General features: G+C 44.6%; 4 protein-coding genes and 1 long non-coding RNA gene across 9 annotated transcripts; 2 read left to right on the forward strand and 3 right to left on the reverse strand.

Annotated features, from left to right (window-relative positions):
- Positions 1–1859: 1859 nt before the first annotated feature.
- LOC120816051 (uncharacterized) lies at positions 1860–3039 on the reverse strand. Its single transcript, XR_005711799.2, has 3 exons — positions 2929–3039; positions 2219–2266; positions 1860–2143 (listed from the first exon to the last, which is right to left on the reverse strand). It is a non-coding gene; the product is annotated as an uncharacterized LOC120816051 (long non-coding RNA).
- dhrs1 (dehydrogenase/reductase (SDR family) member 1) lies at positions 2832–6479 on the forward strand. Its single transcript, XM_040171297.2, has 9 exons — positions 2832–3132; positions 3736–3884; positions 4062–4205; positions 4315–4394; positions 4609–4741; positions 4865–5008; positions 5088–5157; positions 5259–5339; positions 5434–6479. Exons 2-9 carry the CDS (start codon positions 3741–3743, stop codon positions 5568–5570), a joined length of 933 nt encoding a protein of 310 aa, XP_040027231.1. The 5' UTR covers positions 2832–3132; positions 3736–3740; the 3' UTR covers positions 5571–6479.
- A 202-nt stretch (positions 6480–6681) lies between these two features.
- homeza (homeobox and leucine zipper encoding a) lies at positions 6682–11746 on the forward strand. Of its 2 annotated transcripts, none has more exons than XM_040171294.2 (3): positions 6682–7290; positions 7976–8159; positions 8446–11746. In XM_040171294.2, the coding sequence occupies exons 2-3, from the start codon at positions 8085–8087 to the stop codon at positions 10459–10461; spliced, it is 2091 nt and encodes a 696-aa protein (XP_040027228.2). In that variant the 5' UTR covers positions 6682–7290; positions 7976–8084; the 3' UTR covers positions 10462–11746. The 2 variants fall into 2 exon arrangements, with proteins under 2 accessions (XP_040027228.2, XP_040027229.2); XM_040171295.2 differs by having other exon boundaries at positions 6774–7290; positions 7976–8066.
- Positions 11747–11797: 51 nt separating this feature from the next.
- LOC120816050 (E3 ubiquitin-protein ligase RNF212B) lies at positions 11798–15779 on the reverse strand. Of its 4 annotated transcripts, none has more exons than XM_078098693.1 (12): positions 15403–15779; positions 14211–14263; positions 14041–14115; positions 13662–13768; positions 13468–13570; positions 13353–13381; positions 13226–13266; positions 13125–13149; positions 12935–13001; positions 12391–12448; positions 12249–12279; positions 11798–12169 (listed from the first exon to the last, which is right to left on the reverse strand). In XM_078098693.1, exons 3-12 carry the CDS (start codon positions 14113–14115, stop codon positions 12091–12093), a joined length of 615 nt encoding a protein of 204 aa, XP_077954819.1. In that variant the 5' UTR covers positions 14211–14263; positions 15403–15779; the 3' UTR covers positions 11798–12090. The 4 variants fall into 4 exon arrangements, with proteins under 4 accessions (XP_077954819.1, XP_077954820.1, XP_077954817.1 ...); XM_078098694.1 differs by having other exon boundaries at positions 15601–15738; XM_078098691.1 differs by lacking the exon at positions 15403–15779 and adding an exon at positions 14653–14777.
- A 566-nt stretch (positions 15780–16345) lies between these two features.
- LOC120816047 (zona pellucida sperm-binding protein 3) lies at positions 16346–18546 on the reverse strand. Its single transcript, XM_040171296.2, has 11 exons — positions 18429–18546; positions 18088–18195; positions 17830–17996; positions 17650–17750; positions 17483–17571; positions 17210–17390; positions 17022–17127; positions 16851–16936; positions 16665–16756; positions 16516–16591; positions 16346–16432 (listed from the first exon to the last, which is right to left on the reverse strand). The coding sequence occupies exons 2-11, from the start codon at positions 18152–18154 to the stop codon at positions 16417–16419; spliced, it is 981 nt and encodes a 326-aa protein (XP_040027230.2). The 5' UTR covers positions 18155–18195; positions 18429–18546; the 3' UTR covers positions 16346–16416.

Consider the following 18546-nt stretch of genomic DNA (forward strand, 5'->3'; position numbering starts at 1 on the left):
TTGGATTAAGCGCCTTTTCATGTTGTAATTTCACTGCTTGAAATAGGTCCGTGCACGTTAAACTACAGGTCAGAATACTCTTGTTGCAAATAAACGTTGTCATATTGCTTTGATTTAAGTCTCCAGTGTAGTCATTGTTTTGCTCACACGACAGTACCCGGCAGCACCGTCAAGAATCTTGGAGTACTCTTCGACCAGGATATGACCTTCAACTCTCATATAAAGAAGACTTCAAGGACTTTTTTTTTTATTTACATAACATATCAAAAATCAGGAACTTCCTGTCTCAAAGTGATGCAGAAAAATTTGTTCATGCATTTGTTACTTCTATACTGGATTACTGTAATTCTTTGTTATCAGGCTGCTCTTGTACATTTCTTAACCCTCTCCAGTTGGTTCAGAATGCTGCAGCACGTGTATTAACAAGAACTAAGAAAAAGGATCATATTACTCCTGTATTAACTTCTCTGCACTGGCTCCCTGTTGAATCAAGAATAGAATTTAAGGTACTTCTCCTCACCTACAAGGCACTTGCTGGTGAGGCACCGTCGTATCTTAAAGAGCTTGTAACACCTTACTGCCCTACAAGGCAGCTGCGCTCCATAGATAGAGTTACTTGTTCCTATGGTTTTACAAAGTAGGACGGGAGCCAGAGCCTTCAGTTATCAAGCTCCTCTTTTGTGGAACCAGCTTCCACTTTCAGTCCGGGGCGCAGATTCGGTCAGCTCTTTTAAGATAAAGCTTAAAACTTTCCTCTTTGATTTTGCTTATAGTTAGGGCTGGCTCAGGTTAGCCCGGACCAGCCCTTAGTTAAGCTGCTATAGGCTTAGACTGCCGGGGGACTTCTTAGGACACACCGAGCTCCTCTCTCACACTCTCTTTCTACAATAATCCACATTTTAGTAATGCACATGACTAATTCAGCTTCTTTCTGGGAGTTTTTTGTGCTTTCTCCCCTAGCAGATCGTAGTTCCTTCTGGACTCTGCTGCTGCCATCATCATCATTATTACTTTAAATATGAATCATATTACTGTACTCATAAACCAACATTACCCTCTCCTAAAGTCTTTGTGCTCTCCCTCCCCACAGGCTTCTGTGGATTGTGGTTCTATCTGATGGTGGTTGCCCCTGCAGTGGTCCTGCCGTGCGCCTGGCTTGCTACTCACAATTAATTGAATAATTTCTGTCATAGGAATTGAATGTATTATTCATATTTTACATTGTTCATTCTGTACACATGGCATCCATTGTAGTCTGTCCATCCTTGGAGTGGGATCCCTCCTCTGATGTTCTCCCTAAGGTTTCTTCCCTTTTTTACCCACGGAAGGGTTTTTTGGGGAGTTTTTTCCTGTGCCGATGTGGGGGGGTTTTGGGACAGAGTATGGGTACAGACTGTAAAGCCCTCTGAGGCAAATTTGTAATTTGCGGTTTTGGGCTATACAAAGTAAAATGAATTGTATTGAATTTAATTACTCCAACAGAAAGGGGGTCCGATGTCTCTTTAGGATTTATCAAGCCTGGAAGGACATGCAAACATGTTTTGACAGACAGCCACAACCAAGTTATTAAAACGATGAGTGGGTGGCCCAAAAACCCTGAATATACAGTGAAAATGGTATTTGCCCCCTTCCTGGTGTCTTGAGAAAACTGTGATTAACCACATTTTTTGAAAGCTGAGTTCAATTCCAATTACTTTTTCACATAGGGCCAAGTAGATTTGGATATTCTTTCCCCCTTTAACCGTATCATTAAAACAATTTGTTCATCTCTGCTGTGATCATCCATGTAAGCTAACTGTGTCCTGTTTTTCTGCTAAGAATTTCTTTGTAACACTCAGGCAGTTCTCTTGATAACCGGCTCCTGGAAAATGCATTTTTAATCGATGTATTTAGTACGAGCAATGTATCTTTTTTTGTCAGAAATGATAGCTACAAATGTTGATTTGACAGACATTGATTGTGTAATGAGATTATGGCAATAAGGCCGATGGGGAAAGGATCTGCTGACGATGTAATCATACGGTACAGCTGTAGACCCGGAGGAGTCAACAACACATCTGTCATCTGTCACAGATACATGCCACGTTTACAGCCTAACGCTCACAGCCAGGGAGAGCAGAGGTGGAGCTGCATGTTTCGTCATCTGGCGGGAAGAGCGCATGGTTCATTAGAGAACACATAGAAATGTTCCTCTGGCTCTGAAATGCTCAATACTCACCCAGATGGCTGAGTGGTCTGCTGTGATGTGCCAGCTGCTCCGTCATACCTGTTGAGGAGGATAATAGAGGGATTATGTTGATGCGGTGTTACAGGGAGTCCTCTTCATGAGGCTAAACCATTGTGCAAATGGGAGACACTACAAATACAACGGTACAAGTTTTTAAAGTAATTAAAATTGAAGGAATTAATTTAAATCACTAAATTCATTTGTTGTCATTCAACTCAAAAAATGTTGGTGACTCGATGGGATCTTTGAAATGTCGTCCACCTCTGTATTTCCCAAACAACGGTTTAAATAAATCACTTCCTGTTGGACTGAGCAAACAAACTTCTAATTTGGTGGTTTTAATGGTTTCATGTGAAGAATCTTAAATGTCCTTATCGTTCATATATGCTATACAAATAGACTTGCCTTGCTTCTGAAGTAGTATTACAGCAGCAGACCAGCACAGACCTTTATATCCCCAGCCTCTATTCTCTGTTAAAAACCGACCCTTATTGCGCACATTCATTGTGTATTTTTAGCAAGACTATAGCGCCATCGTGTGGTGTTTTCTAGGCCTAACGCCATGTGGAAAATTGTAAAAAAAATAATAGTGGAAAATGTGGGGATGTGTACACAACAAATCGGTAGACGTATAGCATGCGGGTCCAACACGACATCCACAATTGTCTTTCACTCATTCAACGTAAAGTTTAGTAACCAACCGTCACGAAAGCTCGTAATCTCCTCTCGGTGCGTCGTCCCGCGTCTTCTCGCGATATCACGACCAGAAAACGGTGCCTCGAAATTCTTTGGAAATAACACTGCTCACATTGTTGCTCGCGTCACCGGTCATTGACATAATAACAGCAGACGCTAAGGTTTGACTACAGAGCCGTTCGCTTGTCTCAGCCTGAAGTCCGAATAAGGTAAAAGAGTCTTTTATTCAAGCAAATTCTTTAAACTTTCAAGTCCCCAATCGGAGTTGAGTAACAGTCGGGTCTTGGCTCTGTTCATGCATTCCTTGCATCGCGATACGATCAAGTATAACCAGTACTCCTACAATTAAATAACTTTCAGGCAACTGTCTAAAAAATGGGTTGATATATCATACGAACAATAGAACGCGAGTAAAGTGTAAACGCTATAGTTCTTTTTTTTAAACACATGTTTCTGGTTGTATCTTTGCTTTGTCATATAGTCACCTGTGTGAATTATACACTTGTATCAGGTTCTATTATCCCTGATTAACGTCAAATAAGCGGACTGCGATGGACTTTTAAAGCATGTATGTTGTGATCGGGGCAAAAGTTTACCTTCATTGATGATCAGTAACTTTGTCATTAATGAATCAGTGACATCATGACATCATCAGCTGTTGACTGCACATGCGCAATGCGAAGTAACAGTGACTAGTGTGGCAATCATGTGTACTCCCCAGCTGACCTCTGATGATACTAGACTGACTGAGTCTTTCCTACTTCACATTGGATCTTATCTCTTATCTCACTTGTTTATTGTCTCTTCCCCAGGGAGAATGTCCTTGTCTGGCTGGGTGTGTTTGGTGACGGGGGCCTCCAGAGGCATCGGCCGGGGAATAGCCCTCCAGCTGTCCGAGGCGGGAGCTACCGTCTACATCACCGGGCGCCAGGAGACCACTCTGAAACAAACTGCTGCCCAGGTGACGTTTCCAGCTTGAATCTGCTAGAGTCTCTTACTGGCAACGGGGCAATCAACCTGTGACCCACACCTCAGCTGAGGTCTGGACCACTCTGACGCCGTCGTCCCTGCGATGTTGCCGTTTCTTAGCGGTTGTGTGTTGAAGCCGCTTTGGCTGACGCGTTTGTTGTCAACACAGGTGAAGGAAAGGGGGGGGAAGTGCGTCCCGGTCATCTGCGATTCCACAAAAGACAAAGACATCGAAGACGTGTTTGAACAGATCAAGCGTGAGCAGAAGGGCAGGCTGGACCTGCTGGTGAACAACGCATATGCTGGAGTCCAGGTGAGATCCATGAACACAACCGGAAGTACTCATGAACAAAATTAGGAGGCCAATCAAAAAAAACGTTAGACTGTTAGCTTGACCTCTAAAACACGATGGGTTCTTTCAGGCCATCTTCGAGAATATGGGGGTCAAGTTCTGGGAAATGGATCCGTCCATTTGGGATTCCATCAACAACACGGGCCTCAGGTATGCTTTTCTGTTAGTCATGTCTGATGAGTCGACGAGACCAGACGTCAGACATCAGCTGTTACTACTTTTTTTTCTTCTTTTATTACGTTTGAGTTCCAGGTGACTCTCCTAGACACCGTAAGAGTGATGTGAAAAGTAGTGTGCTGTGTTCACTGACAGTTATCAGTATTCGTTGGCATTGTTTACCAACGATTTTTATTTTATCTGGCAGGGGCCACTATTTCTTCTCAGTTCACGCGTCCCGGATGATGGTGGCTCAAGGTCGGGGTCTGATAGTCACGATTTCGTCCATGGGGGGTCTGCGGTATCTCTTCAATGTGCCATATGGCGTTGGCAAGGCTGCAGTAAGTTCTAATTTAGTCCCAGATTTATGTTGTCAGGAGGCCAAATATGATGAATGCACATGTGCTGTGTAATTAGGTGAGACGCTGTCGTGTCAACCGGTTTTGTTTTGTTATTTGTCTCAGTGTGACAGGCTGGCAGCAGACATGGCGGTGGAGCTTAAAGGAAGGGGCGTGGCTTCTGTGAGTCTGTGGCCTGGAGCCGTACAAACAGAGCTGGTGTCTCAGTTCGTACTAGAAAAGGAAAAGACACAAGGTGTAGATAACAAGGTACATTCTCCTTTTACAGTAAATCCTTCACCGCAGGTTTTTTTATTTTATGTGCTCAATCTGTTTTTTTTTGGCTCAGTTCAAAGAAGTCTTTGCCAATGGGGAATCCACAGAAGTGAGTGGGATGTGCATCGTCAACCTGGCAAACGGTGGGATTACATTTTTTTAAATGATTGCTGAGGAGCTGTACTCAATTTAACTGTTATTCTTGTTCATTCGCAAACTAAGTCAACGTTTTCTTTCCTAACAGATAAACATCTGATGTCTCTGACTGGGAAGGTACTCCTGACTTGTGACCTGGCAAGGCGCTACGGCATACAAGACATTGATGGTCAGTGAGCATCTGCTGCTTGTGTTCATGTTTTGCTTCCTTATTATGATGTTGAGTCACATGACCTGTTTGTTTTGTCTCTGTTTATCTCCAGGACGGACTGTAGCTGACTACACTTCTCTGAAATTCCTCCTGAGCCAGGTGCCATATCTCTCCTGGCTGTCGGTGGTAGTCCCTTCATTCCTACGCCTGCCGCGCTTTGCGCTCACCCTGGCTAGTAACCGCTTCTAAACATTCCCCCCATCCGCACCAGAGTGGCAGTATCGTACGATATGTTGACGAAGTGGTCCAAATTCTAGCGGAACTAGTCGCCATGTCTGCCTGTAGGTGACAACCAGCTGTGACTCCCAACTATATCTTTTAAAGGAGTATTATTGAACACTTTATTTTGTATAATCCCACTTGTGTCGTTAACGAAGGCGGTTCTATGAAGTTTGAGGTCAAGAAAGAGAACATCAATTTAACCTTAACATTACTGTTATCTGTGAGTGATGCCGCACGATGTGAATTTATTAATAAGAACGCGTTTTATATTTTCTTAAGCATCTCTTTGAAGATGAAACGTGGGAGAAACCGTTCAATGGGTCTGTGTTTTTCACTAATATTTAGCTTTGCTATATTTCTATTTCACGTCCAACACTACATCCACTCCCACTCCCCCGGTACTCGACCGTCTAGGTAACAACTGGTTAAATAAAGAACCTTCCTGCTGTTTTTTCATTCCTTTCTGAAAAAAATGTACTCTGCATAGAAACAGATTTATTCTCAAGTAAAGGGTTGTATCTCCTATATGGAAATATTATTATCAAAATAGTGTCTATTTGATTATATTAATTACTGCTGTTAACTATGAATTATAATCGCTACCTCTGACATAATGTGTGTGTGTGTATACATACATACATACATACATACATATATATGTATATACATACATATATATTACATATATATACATAATGTATATATATTATATATATATATATATATATATATTATATATATATGAATGAATCACTATAACAGTGTCCGTGTTGTTCGTAATGCAAAGACAAAATGTTGTTCTGTTTATTCATCTGAATGATTCATCATTTTTGGCGGATGGAATGTATACACGGCTAATTAAAATGCTTTTACTTATTTGGATCTTTAATTTGTTCATTGATCTACTTAAATGCTCAAGCACCTGCTATTTTATGTAAGTTGTATTTCACTTGATTCAACAGTCCGTGAAACGCCGGCGTGTTTGAAGTGGAGCAGGAATGTAATGACTCGGGTCAGCAGCACTTTGTTTGTTTCACTGGAACGAGACGTGAGCGGCGCGGCGGGGACCGACGGTGGGCGGTGGGCGGTGGGCGGGCGGGTGACGTGAAACCCGTTTCGCCCACTGCCCCCTCGGAGCTCTTATACAGGCGCCTCCTCCCGCCAATCCACGGGCTGCTCTCCCACTCTGGCGACACCCACCCCGCCGTCACTGCGTGGGAGAGTCGGTTGGGCCTTGTGGGCTTCCTGGTCCTCGGCTCCGCCTCGCCTCGATCTGACCGGACGGCGAAAAAAAAAAAAAAAACACTTCTCAGTTAAAGAACAAAAGCAACGACGGATGGACCGAGGAGGGCGAAGTAACGGCGACTCGGCTTCCGACCTGAATCCCGAGGATTGAGATAATCGCCCCCCTCCCCCCCGCGCGGGAAAGGACTAAACCCACGAGCCAACTCCTCCCGAAAGGAGACTAAAACTTGGTCGCGTGCATCTTTGTGTCCCGTCCGTAATCCGTCGAGGTGATAAACAAGACGAGGGTCAACCCGACAGACGGACCTTATTGTTCGCGGGGTCTTCCTCTAAAACTTCGGCCCCAGAAGGCGGAGCGGCGGAGGGATAACTCCCGCGTCCCCCTTTGTGTTCATTCCGCTTCCACGGCTCCGCGGGGATAACGGGTTGGAGCAGCATTTCGGTAAGTTTATTTTTAATGTTCCACTGAAGCGTGTCTGGCGGCGGAGTGCGCCTGTGCAGAGGGGAGCGCTTTAGTTAGTACGCCATGAAGGAGGAGGAGGAGGAGGGAGACTCGCTGGGCTGCTATTGTGATCCGCACCGAAAGCAACTTTTATAGCGCTTCTTTTTGGGCACACTAATACAAAAATACAACATGTTCACTCGCGCGTCGCAGTAACGCATCGGACGTCACCACATGATCTCATCCGTGGGTTCAGTGTGTCACGCATGACTAATACTCTGGTTTCATAATTGTTTGCCATTGTTTTTGGTTCACGTACTAATTCCTAGCGTGGCTCAAGGGACCTTAAATGTCTTCTATGACCTAACCTTCTTTTGAAGTGCAATATTTCATCTTTTGTCTTCAATAAAGCACAGTACTGCTATATGAGAGATGGCTACTTGAAAGACTCCATATTAAAATACTAATGTAATAACTGCATCGGAAAATCAAAATGTTTAAAAAAAAAGACACATTTGAATAATTATCCTTGTGTTTAACTACTAGATGTGTGGTGTACTTGTAAGCTGGCTTACACCTGTTGCTAAAAGAACAAAACAAAAAAAGGCTTCTTTTAGTCGGGGTCTTTTAATGCCTAGACTTGGCCTTGATGGAGACTAATGCAGCTCGTTTTCTACATCCACAGGTCTCTCTTGTGCTATCGGCCTTTGTCAAGAGGCTGCACTCATCTTTAGGGCCGAGGATCTGGGAGTGGAACAAAGCCGGACTAGGAAAGGGTGAGAAAGCAGACTGCGATGGATTTCTCATGGATCCCCGTTCCCCGCGCACCCACCCTTTGCGACCGACCCCCCCACTCACACAAAACAAAAGTCAGTCACCACACTCTGGGGGGAGGGGAACCGAGTCTGGACAGAGTATACGACTAGTTTCACTGGGAGTTCAGAATAAGGAGTATGGGTGGGGGAGGGGAAACAGCTGTTAGATAATTGACTTTGAATGAGAACCAAAAGTTCTTTTAACGTCATAGTTCGTACCGTTGCATCCACCGGTATAAATGTTCTTTCCCTAAAGTGATCTTCTCGGTGGTGAAAACTGCCCTCTGAGATAAGTAGGACAACTGCAACTAAATCCATGTTGTTGTTTTTTGCTCCTTAGGTGAAAGAGCCCATTTTGACGTCCCAGATGGCGACCTACAGTGACCACAATGGCAGAAACGGACTACTTATGGGCATGAGGGGGCATTTTGAAGGAAAAGCAACAAAGACAGAATGTGAAGGGAAACTTGAAGCTAAACGCTCTTCCAAGGATCTGCGCCACTCTGCTGACGGCAACGTGAGCGGCGTGGCCAGTTTCACCACCAACCACAACTCTGTTGTGTGCCTGCCTCTGGTGTCGGAGGGACTGAAGTTGGTTTGGACGCAGTCTGATCAAACCCGTGAACTTGACACGATCGCAGAGCTGATCCAAGCCTTTAACTTATTTCCGTACCCGTCATCTCGCGAGGTCGGCGCGCTGGCCCGGGTGTGTGCCTTGCCACTGGACAAAGTTAAGGTGTGGTTCATGGTGCAGAGAATTAAATACGGTATCAGCTGGTCCTCCGAGGAGATCGAGGAGACGCGGCGAAAGCTGGCAGTGCCTGAGCTTTGTGAGGACTCTCCTGACACCAACATGGAGGCCGAAATGACGAGTAAGGCTGACGGTATTGAGGAATTGGTGATTGACGAGAAGGATAACAACAAGGTAGAAGGTGTTCCCCCCAGCCCCCCAAAGTCAAAACTAAAGTGCGAGTCCCCAGATTCCTACAAGCCAACCAAACCTACCGCCCCGTGTTTCAGCTCCACCCTCCCACCTCCTCAGGATTCATACTTCTACCGGCCACCAGTGGAAACGCCAGTGAGCACGGCGGCCGACGTCTCCCTTGACCTTTCGGGGTCGCCCTCCCGCCAGCATCGCCACGGGCGCTACAAAAAGTCTAAAGTTCAGCTCGCCGCCCTTCGAAAGAGCTTCCTGAGGGAGAACTGGCCTGCAGAGGCGGAGCTTAGACGCCTGCAGGAAGAAACCGGGCTGAGTCGCAACGACATCCGCAAGTGGTTCAGCGACAGCCGGTACCAGCTGAGGGTTGGCCGAGGGAGCCTCGCTGCAGCCCAGAACTACTCACAACACACCGCAGCTAAACAAGACCAACAAGTCCAACCTCTTCCACTCATTACACAAAAGCCCAGTCAACTCAACGGGGTGAAGAGCCAGGAGGTCGCCCGGAGCAATGGGATTAGGAATTCTCATTTCTTTCAGACCTTTTTGTCCAACAGCCTGGAAGCGTTCGGGGACCGGGTCCTTGAGGCAGAAGGGTATGACGGCACGGAGGAGCTCTCTGGTGATGGGGACAGTTTGAAAGATGAGGAACAGAGTGAGGAGCTGCCCTTGCAGCTGACCTGCAAGATCGAGCCGGACGTTCCACAGGAGCCGTCGGGTGACCTGAAAACCTCCCCCTGCTCTTCCCCCTCTGCAAGCCCACCGCCGAGCGCCTCACCTTCCAAGCCGCTTTCAAACAACACCAGCACATCAAAGAAGTCCGCCCACTCAGCCAAAGCCAGCCCTTCACAAACGCCGCTGCACGTCTCAAAGGCTCCCTCATCCACATCCACTTCCCCTGCCCTCACTCCGGCTGGGCGACCAAGAAAGACCAAGGAGCAGCTGGATGTGTTGAAGCAGCACTTCCTGCGCTGCCAGTGGCCCAAGAGCGAAGACTACACCGAACTTGTTAAGCGTACGAATTTGCCCCGGGCCGATGTCATTCAGTGGTTCGGGGACACGCGGTACGCCGTAAAAAATGGCCAGCTGCGCTGGGTGAAGGGGGTCCGCGATCAGTTCTTGGCAGAACTCGCGGCCCAGCAGAGCAGCAGCGGCGGTGGCGGCTTGACTAACGGGAGTGGCTCTGCGACGTCCACTCGGGCCGGCGGGCGCAAACGGAAGTCTCAAGCGACCGCATCCAGTGCAGATCTCCCTGATATCCAGCCGTTGGTAGCGTATTACCTCGGAACCGGCTCACTACACGAAAGAGACCTGGACTCTTTATGCAAGAAATCGAGAATGAGCTACCAGCAAGTGCGGGATTGGTTTGCAGGGCAGGATGTTGGGGGTACCGAGGAAAAACCGATCTTTGATGATTAAGACCCTGGAACCGGTCGAGAACATTTCTTTAAGTTGGTGGAGTGCTGCTCGCATCCTTTGCACCAAGCAGCGTAGTTGTTACTTTGGTTTAAATTGCTTTAATTTAGCAGGTTTGTAACATCCGGTCTTCCCAGCACAAGTCCCCAAAAAGGTTTGGTTTTTTTTTTTACACATATGCTGCATTTCCTGCTTATCCTAATATATATTTTGGACTTGAACTATAATTTTGTTGCCCATGTTGCTGTAAATAGGACAGTAACTTGTACACTGGTTTATTCTACTATTTTTTTACTTTTAGCTTATGTTTGTTAGATATCTCTACTACAGAAGTTTTAGTATGCTATTGTACCAGTATAATTTAAAGGTTGTACTCGTAGTACCTGACTAAAGCAGACATGTAACTGTTCCAGGAAGATGTCTCTGTTGGTGAATTTGTTGACTGATCACTGTGTGTAATCATTCCTTTTACAGCCAATAATTCCTTGTCATGAAAAGCACACTGGACATGTACACTTTAAGTTGACATCTTGCACTTTGGTTTTAGAGCCTGCTGTCATAATCATGAAATCCAGTTCCTTGATCCCTTAACACTGAAACCTTTTATCACGCCTTTTTAAAAACAGCATAGTCCATCAGATTCTACTAATGTCTTTAAAGCACATGTCTGGGACACATTCCCAGATCGTCCTTGAGACATTCTGCTGTAACCCGCGATCTACCAGGACAGCAGCATCCACATCAGCAGCATTCAAATGTCACAATTAGCAACTTCAATTTGCACTCAGTAACTCAGTCAGTATTTGTATATCTATTTTGTCTTCATAGCGATAGAGTGTGACTAGATGGTTTATAATTTAGAAAACCTAGATGAAAAATCCGAACGTACTGTATAAGTAGCAAATGGTCTGTATCCAAAGAAAACATTTCTAATGACTCGTAACGAATTGTTGTACAAACATTACACATTCAGGTCATCCGTTCAGATGAACTTCACGTTTTTAAAGTACTACTTAGTTGACATGGAGAGGGAGAAGTGGGCTTTAAATAGAGGCGAGAGTCGAGTTCAATAGGAACGTCTAGGGAAACGTTAGAATGTTGATAGAGCCGTGTGCATCGCCGGCTTCTGTCATTCTTTTAGAAATTAAAAGTTAATGCAAGTGTCATGCCGTGGGCAAATATCCATAATGCTTAGTGTCTTCCTTTGCAAATGTCTTCCGTGTATGAAAACAAATCCTCATTTGCACAACTGTGTCACTGGAAACCAGTAAAGGATTTGCCTTTCTAATCATGCGTGCAGCAATGTTTTTTGTGTGTGTGCTGTAATGACTGCTACAGATTTTAACATCAAATTTATTGTTTCATTAAATATGAATTCAGAAGCCACACTGCAGAAATGATATCAAATGATATCAAAGTTGTTGCGAGTTTTTGCAAAAATAACCATTGATAAATAACACAATTTGTCAGATAATTTGATCAACAGAACCACATGTTAACAACAGTTCAATATCCATGTAAAGTTAACATCTCTATTTTAATAAATTAAATCGTTGGTGCCAACTGGTGATAGGTAAAGAAAGTAAACAATGGCTACGGACTCCTTAACTAGTCCAATTGTCAGGGGCCACTTCACTGATGTCGGGGTGAATGTATTGATAATCCACTCATAAACTGGAACGGGAAAACATTAGGCGTCTGACGCGGAGTTCTGAGGATGACAGAAATGGGCTGATCGCATGAGAAGATCTTCACATCGACATCAATGGTGATTGGTGAGCGTTTCTTACCTCATAGGAGTGCTGAAGGACGTGGGTGTTCCTATTTGAAACACGGGAGAGGATCCCGGGTTAACGACGGCATGAATTACATCTCTTGTTTAATCACAGAACCTCTGGTGGAGCTCCAAAACTTCTCTGCAATAATACCTACCGTGTACATGTTCATGAAGAGAACTGTGGCTCGAAATAGAGGAAACTGATCCAGGAGTCTGACAGAAACAGAAATAAGTCCTATTTAAAATCAGTGAATATTGAACAATGTAACAATGAGAACTTAAGTATGACTGTGCAGTGAGTCTAAAAATTCATTTCTGACCATGGACATTAAAGTCTGACAAAACCATCTGTACTTTGAAAGACTCGACCTTTCAGAGGTTTCAACCACATTTCATATTATTCATCAGTGGATGGGGTTGTCATGGCGATAGCATCTTAACGGTAGAACTAACTCCATTCGCTGCCTAGGACAGACCTCATTAAAGGTTTGGTAAAAGCTGTTTATTATCAGCTATTATGAATTCTGTATTTTCACACTGCTTTGTTGACATTGGTCTTTCACAGTTGGTCTTTAACACACATCTAAGAACAAATGTATCTATATTTTGTTCAGTACTTTTTGGAAAACCCTTGCATCTCCAACATTCTCACATTTGTTTACGAGGTGAACAAAACATTAGAGTTCAGCTAACGCTTACTGTGAGGGAGGCGGGACTGCGACCCCGGTCTCTGGCCAACCCGCGAGACTCTTCTGAGCTAAAGTAGCTGAGACAAAGACGACATGTTTTAGCAGTACTTTTCACTTTCACTTACTTTTCATTTCATAGTGTTGATACACAATGGTGCTGTAAATGCAGAATAAAATCCATCAGAGGATGCAGTACGTACTTCATGCTTCTGGAACGAGGGGTGACTGGTAAAAAGAGAACATGCACATCAACTGTAATCAACTTTCACTGAAACGGTTCAATTTAAAGCACTGGGTTTACCTGGAGAGGTGACGGCCACCGGGAGGGACATCCGTTGAGTTCTATATACATGAGAGCAGTTAAAGATTTAAATACAGGAGTGTTTAGGATTAAAGAGGACAGTCCTGAAAGGGACATTTGATTTTACCTGTTTGTATGAAACTGTCCTGGAGAAACCTGTGGGAAACACAAAGGTAGATGTGTAACTCGCTACCCAATTGTTGGTGGTTTTGGCATCGATATTACACTTTCGGAATACTTACCCTGCGCTGGGAAAGTGGCTTTTTCAAATCATCGGTCTCTCTTTTCAGTTCTAAAAGCTGCTTTTTTAATACAGCATTCTCCCTTTTCAACTCAGAGAGTTGCCTCGTGAAGACAAAGGTGGGAAGAATGGTGTTCCTTTTGTGGGGGTTCATTTACATGGCCACAAAGGGACAACAACAGATATTGAAATTACCTGAAACTCTGCTCAGTGACTTCCTTCAGTCGCCTTTCCAGTTCAACAGACTTGTGCCTGAAGTGCGCCGTCACTCTCTCTGTCTGCGTCCGCTGGAAAACTGCAATCTAGGGAGCACAGAGACCTCACTATCAAATGCTCTTTCAAAGAAAATAAAAACATAATGCGACTCAACTGGCTTTTGGATTGAAGCTCAGGGATGCACAAACGACGATGACCATTTGGGATGCTTTTAATCTTGTTAAACATCCCTCTAACTGAAGCAGTCTGTGGCTGAATGACTTACTCACGGGTTACTAATTGACTGGCTGCTGTGACATTTAAAGTCCCTGTACAGCAATTAAAATGGTAGCCGAGAGCTTGAGTGGTCGGGACTAACCTGTGAAATGCGCTCCAGCCGTGACTGGATGAGTTTCGTGGGGTCCTCGAAAAACACCTTTTCCTGTGGCTTCATCTAAAACATATATTATATATTTGGTGCAGATAAATATGTAACTCGCTGTTCTGGATCAGGCTGTAAGCTGCAGTGGAGATTTCAAACTCACCAACCTCATCTGTGATGTGCAAGTAACTGCAGCCGACGCCGCATACACTGCACTGCTCTGTGGGAAACACATTATCACCATCAGAGCCATAACTAGCTGGCAAATGTCTTTGAGCAAGTGATGTTAAAGGTACAAGGAACTCTCAATTTGTGTTTGTGTCTTTTGACAAGCGTGGGGATGTTTCCTCCAGAAAAGCACTAATTTTACTCCAACGGGGTCTTTCAGTCTGCTCTGCTCACTACTGGATCTCCCGGGCCTCCTTTCCCTCCAGCAGGCCAGGTAATATGGCGTGGGTCTCCAGCAGCACGTGGTCTGCGTTTTCCTTCAGCAATGATGCTGGTTTACTTATGTACGTAGGTCGTACAGGAGAATCAGTATTGACGAGACCATTTCACACCCAATTAAAAGTTCCTCACAACAAGTTTAATAGTTGGAATTAGTCTCACTGGATTTAATGCATGCGTCACAGCAGATGTGGCCACAGCTGGACACGGCAAACCTGGACCCTCTCCTGGTGAAGCACTGGTTACAGTGCAACCAGTCCATTTTTAGTCCTGTGGGGTTCCACTTCTGCAAACACATTATACACAAATGTGATTATGTAACATGAAATATTACAGGATAGGACTACAGGTACGTGTACTTCTAGTATTGTGTTGTTTTTCCTGCTGTGGACTTTTCCAAATGACAAAGTCCCCCTGCTCCAAGCCCGGTCTAGTGTGGAAGAACACAACGGGCCCAAAGCAAACTCCTCAAACTCCTCGCCTCAAATCCTCCAGCCTCCCCGGCAGTATATTCAAATGAATGATTTGTATAAGGCGGGTTTAAAATGTGTCAGGTATGCTACTTTGGCCATATCATTGACAAGCCTGTGACATCGTTTTTTTTATGACATTCAAGTTTGAGATGGATTTGATTTTGTCACAAGGTAACAATATAACGTCAAATAAAATACTCATGCAAAGGTTAACCAATAGCTTAACCATTTTAGCATTAGGCTAGGATATTCTGCTGGCATAACTTATCCACCAGTACATTCTGGAGCAGCTGACTAAGCTAATGTTGGCAACAGCTTAACTACAGGTATTGTCACAGCAGTTGAATAGCGAAGTAAAGATGCGTAATTAGCTATCGTTAATCATAATATCCAGTGAGCCCACTATTCCATCCTGACATGGGCATAAATAATAGCTCACCTGGAATTACCCTGCGATGACGTCAATATGGCCGCTGTGTATAGGGCGATTTGGCTAGCAAAGTGTTTGCAAGCTAACGCTAGCTAAAGCTAGCTTACAATTTGGGAGACTTGACTGGGTCGCTTTTGTTTGCCAACGACAGGATAAGAAGCGTTTTTGAAGAGTCAAAACGGTCATTAAACTTTGTTAGAACATTACCTATACACTCGTGTTGGGTGTCTCGTAAACACTAGCTAACGTTACCCGTTGATATCAGGGGCAAGTTAGCTGGTTTTGATGCTCAGTTGCGCCTCCAGCTCGCAGCGCGAGTCTCGGATCTCGGTCCCCGTTCCGATTGGCCGAGTGACAACGTCCCCAGTCACCTTGTCAAGGCTAATTTTACCATCAGTCAAGACTTAATTTGACGTATTAATAAGATGCCATCTTATTTTAAGGAGTTCATATTTTCAGCAGGAAGGTATTTTAGTTACAGTCGCCACATAAAATACTTATAATTTCATTCAACGCTACAATGACTCTTTAAATACTGCTCATTTTCAGACCTGTTGAGGACACCAGTGCTGCAAACAAGCATTGCTTCCCACAATTGCCTCTTTAATTGGTGGTTTAACATTGGATTACACACACACACACACAAGTTGGCTATTTAGACTCAGTGTAAATGTTTACCGTTGTTTAAAAATAAAACATTTTTCCAAGTCGTCCCATAGACCATTTGTTTAATTCCAATTTAACCCTAGTTAAAAGGTTCAGCCCTAAAGAGACATCCTCATTTTGGTAAAGACGTCTTGAAAATGGATAATTGTTAAACGCGCCATTAAGTTGATATGTCCATATCAAGCAGCTTCAGAATGAAAAATGTTTGTCAACATCTAGCTATGATGTAATGGAAAGGCTAGGACTGATGAAAACACCTCCAAAGTCACTTGCAAGCGAGCAATAGTTAAAGTATAGAGTTACAGCTTTAATTGAGTCAATACAGTAAGGCAGGATTCATAACCCAATAGATTAAATTCAAAAAGATCCATTCCTGTTAATGAGAAAAAAAGGGGGGGGGGGGATTAGGTAGTTTTAAAGGGTAAATTTACAGCAAAATATAAAAAGTGAAGTTACCATGAGAATGTATCAGAGGTGCCATCGGTAATGGTAAGTGGGCCAAGGACTGCATTTTGTGAAACACCATGAGTCCCTGAATGAAAAGAAAAAGTTAGCACCAAGTTTAATTACAAATCAAAGACATTAACGTGGCAGAAGTAAAGTACCCGATTCTATACTCCTGGTCCTCCTGGACTTGCAGTCAGAGTCACAGCAGTCACAGAGAGTGCTGTATGCATAGTTGTCCAGCAGCTCCCAGCTGAGTTCATGATTGAGAAGAGGCACTCAATTAGTCGCCAGCATAGCAGTACTATACTGACCAAACAAATAATCGATCATTTAGACGTTGTTACCCATGCTCTTTGACGTAGTGGCAGGCCTTCTTGGTGCTGTCAAGACCGTTGGGGTCCCAAGCCACAAGTTTACAGTGGATGAACACCTGAGGACGGAGGTTGTAAAGCAGAGTTGGCTTCAAGTTTTGACAATAAAGCCCTGAAACTAAAACCTGCACAATTTAGTGTTACCTCTTGACCAAGACCAAACCTAAAAGCCTGAAGGGATAGTTGGAGCTCTGATGACTTCTGCCTTGGTTCAAATTTGGAGCCAGACATCCTGCTGTCCACAAGACATCTGGAAGTGGAGAAAATAAAGTGAGGTTTCACATTCAAGTTCTGGACGTCATGAAAAGAATAATTGGGTGATACACGATTACCCCTTATTGCCGATTATCGGGTACGAAGGGCTGTCGGGCTGCAGCTCCGGTGTGGTCGCTGCTACGCATTCCTCAAGAAGCAGAAGCAAGGGCTGATGGGTTTTCTGTGACACGCTGGCCATGATTGGGATAAAAGAGCCTAGAGCGAAGGTAGTGGACTCAGCGGGGCCCGAGAAGTCATCTACAGCAGTAAAGGAGTGTCATTCTGTTACACATCACCCTAAGAACCACCATATACAGTACGGTCTTACTTTAAACCCACTTTAAACCCACCATTCATGAGGCCAATGTGGAACACTAGATGACCCACACCGTGTGTACTGAACACAGGGTCATAAATCATGGGGTACCAGTCTTTCGGCCTGCAACAAAAAAAGCAAACCAATTAAGCAACTGCTGCCATTTTACTAAACAGTCAATGTGGTAGAATAAACACCCACCTTGCAAAGGCACAGACAACAGGATGAGTGAAGGCCGGAGATTGAGAGTCAGAAGAACCGTAGGTCAGGTCATTGCTGTACATCAAGTAATCACCAGTTACCTTAGAGAGACGAATGTCAATGCGCCGCAAGAAACAGACCCGCGGTTTGAAGGGTTATATTAAAGAAGGTTCTACGCACAAGTCTCCTGAAGTTACAGTCATTGAGATCCACTCTGAAAACAGCCTGGGTGGCCGAGAAGCTGGTGGGGAAGCAGCTTCCCAGACGGAAGAGCGAGAGATCAGCCTGGGATCGGCCCTCTGTCCACACCACCGTCACCGAGTCGGGCCTGCAGTCCAGCTTCATGTCTGGAAAGGGGAAAAACACAAGGAACTCAAACTCGTTCTTTCTGAGGAATCAAATCACATACCTTCATCCACCACTTTGTTACATCATTACCTGCATAGACCAACATGGCAGCAGCCAGGCTCAAAACCACTGCTCGTTGCCAAAAGAAAGCCATCATGACTGGATGCTTGCTCCTGGCACTGTGAGGGGTTTTTATTCCTTGTAACAGGGAACATTGATCAAGAAAACCTCTTTCACCTGGTGTGTGTCAACAGTCTCAGGTGCAGAGGCCATCGGACCGATTGCAGCTCATTACAGAGATGTGTTTCACTTAGATGGAGCTTGATCAGCTGCACGTGAGCAGGTTTTGTGGAAAGATTTTCTCTTTATGCATAAAACAATCTTAAAATGTTTCATAGTGCAACGTAACTAAACAACCTGAAACTACTTACCACTATCTATAACAACCAACAACTGACACAACAACGTGAGCAGTCGGGCTCATCAACAGAGCCGGGTCTCCCACTGACTGACTCAGTCATCCCACCGGTCACTCCCTTCACACTCCAC

This window comes from Gasterosteus aculeatus, chromosome 3 (genome assembly GCF_964276395.1).
Source record: "Gasterosteus aculeatus chromosome 3, fGasAcu3.hap1.1, whole genome shotgun sequence".
NCBI lineage: Eukaryota > Metazoa > Chordata > Actinopteri > Perciformes > Gasterosteidae > Gasterosteus > Gasterosteus aculeatus.

What these genes read in the sequence shown, in the direction of transcription:
- dhrs1 (XM_040171297.2), top strand. Translation starts at nt 3,741, where the DNA reads ATGTCCTTGTCTGGCTGGGTGTGTTTGGTGACGGGGGCCTCCAGAGGC. An exon ending in TGAAACAAACTGCTGCCCAG is followed by an intron (nt 3,885 to 4,061) that starts GTGACGTTTCCA and finishes TTGTCAACACAG; the next exon opens with GTGAAGGAAAGGGGGGGGAA. An exon ending in CGGCATACAAGACATTGATG is followed by an intron (nt 5,340 to 5,433) that starts GTCAGTGAGCAT and finishes GTTTATCTCCAG; the next exon opens with GACGGACTGTAGCTGACTAC.
- homeza (XM_040171294.2), top strand. Translation starts at nt 8,085, where the DNA reads ATGGATTTCTCATGGATCCCCGTTCCCCGCGCACCCACCCTTTGCGAC. An exon ending in CCCACTCACACAAAACAAAA is followed by an intron (nt 8,160 to 8,445) that starts GTCAGTCACCAC and finishes TTTGCTCCTTAG; the next exon opens with GTGAAAGAGCCCATTTTGAC.
- LOC120816050 (XM_078098691.1), bottom strand. Translation starts at nt 14,752, where the DNA reads ATGGACTGGTTGCACTGTAACCAGTGCTTCACCAGGAGAGGGTCCAGG. An exon ending in CCTCGTTCCAGAAGCATGAA is followed by an intron (nt 13,002 to 13,124) that starts GTACGTACTGCA and finishes TCTTTGTCTCAG; the next exon opens with CTACTTTAGCTCAGAAGAGT. An exon ending in GCAGTCCCGCCTCCCTCACA is followed by an intron (nt 12,449 to 12,934) that starts GTAAGCGTTAGC and finishes TGTTTCTGTCAG; the next exon opens with ACTCCTGGATCAGTTTCCTC.
- LOC120816047 (XM_040171296.2), bottom strand. Translation starts at nt 18,154, where the DNA reads ATGATGGCTTTCTTTTGGCAACGAGCAGTGGTTTTGAGCCTGGCTGCT. An exon ending in GTTGTCTGTGCCTTTGCAAG is followed by an intron (nt 17,572 to 17,649) that starts GTGGGTGTTTAT and finishes TTTTTGTTGCAG; the next exon opens with GCCGAAAGACTGGTACCCCA. An exon ending in CCGATAATCGGCAATAAGGG is followed by an intron (nt 17,128 to 17,209) that starts GTAATCGTGTAT and finishes CTCCACTTCCAG; the next exon opens with ATGTCTTGTGGACAGCAGGA.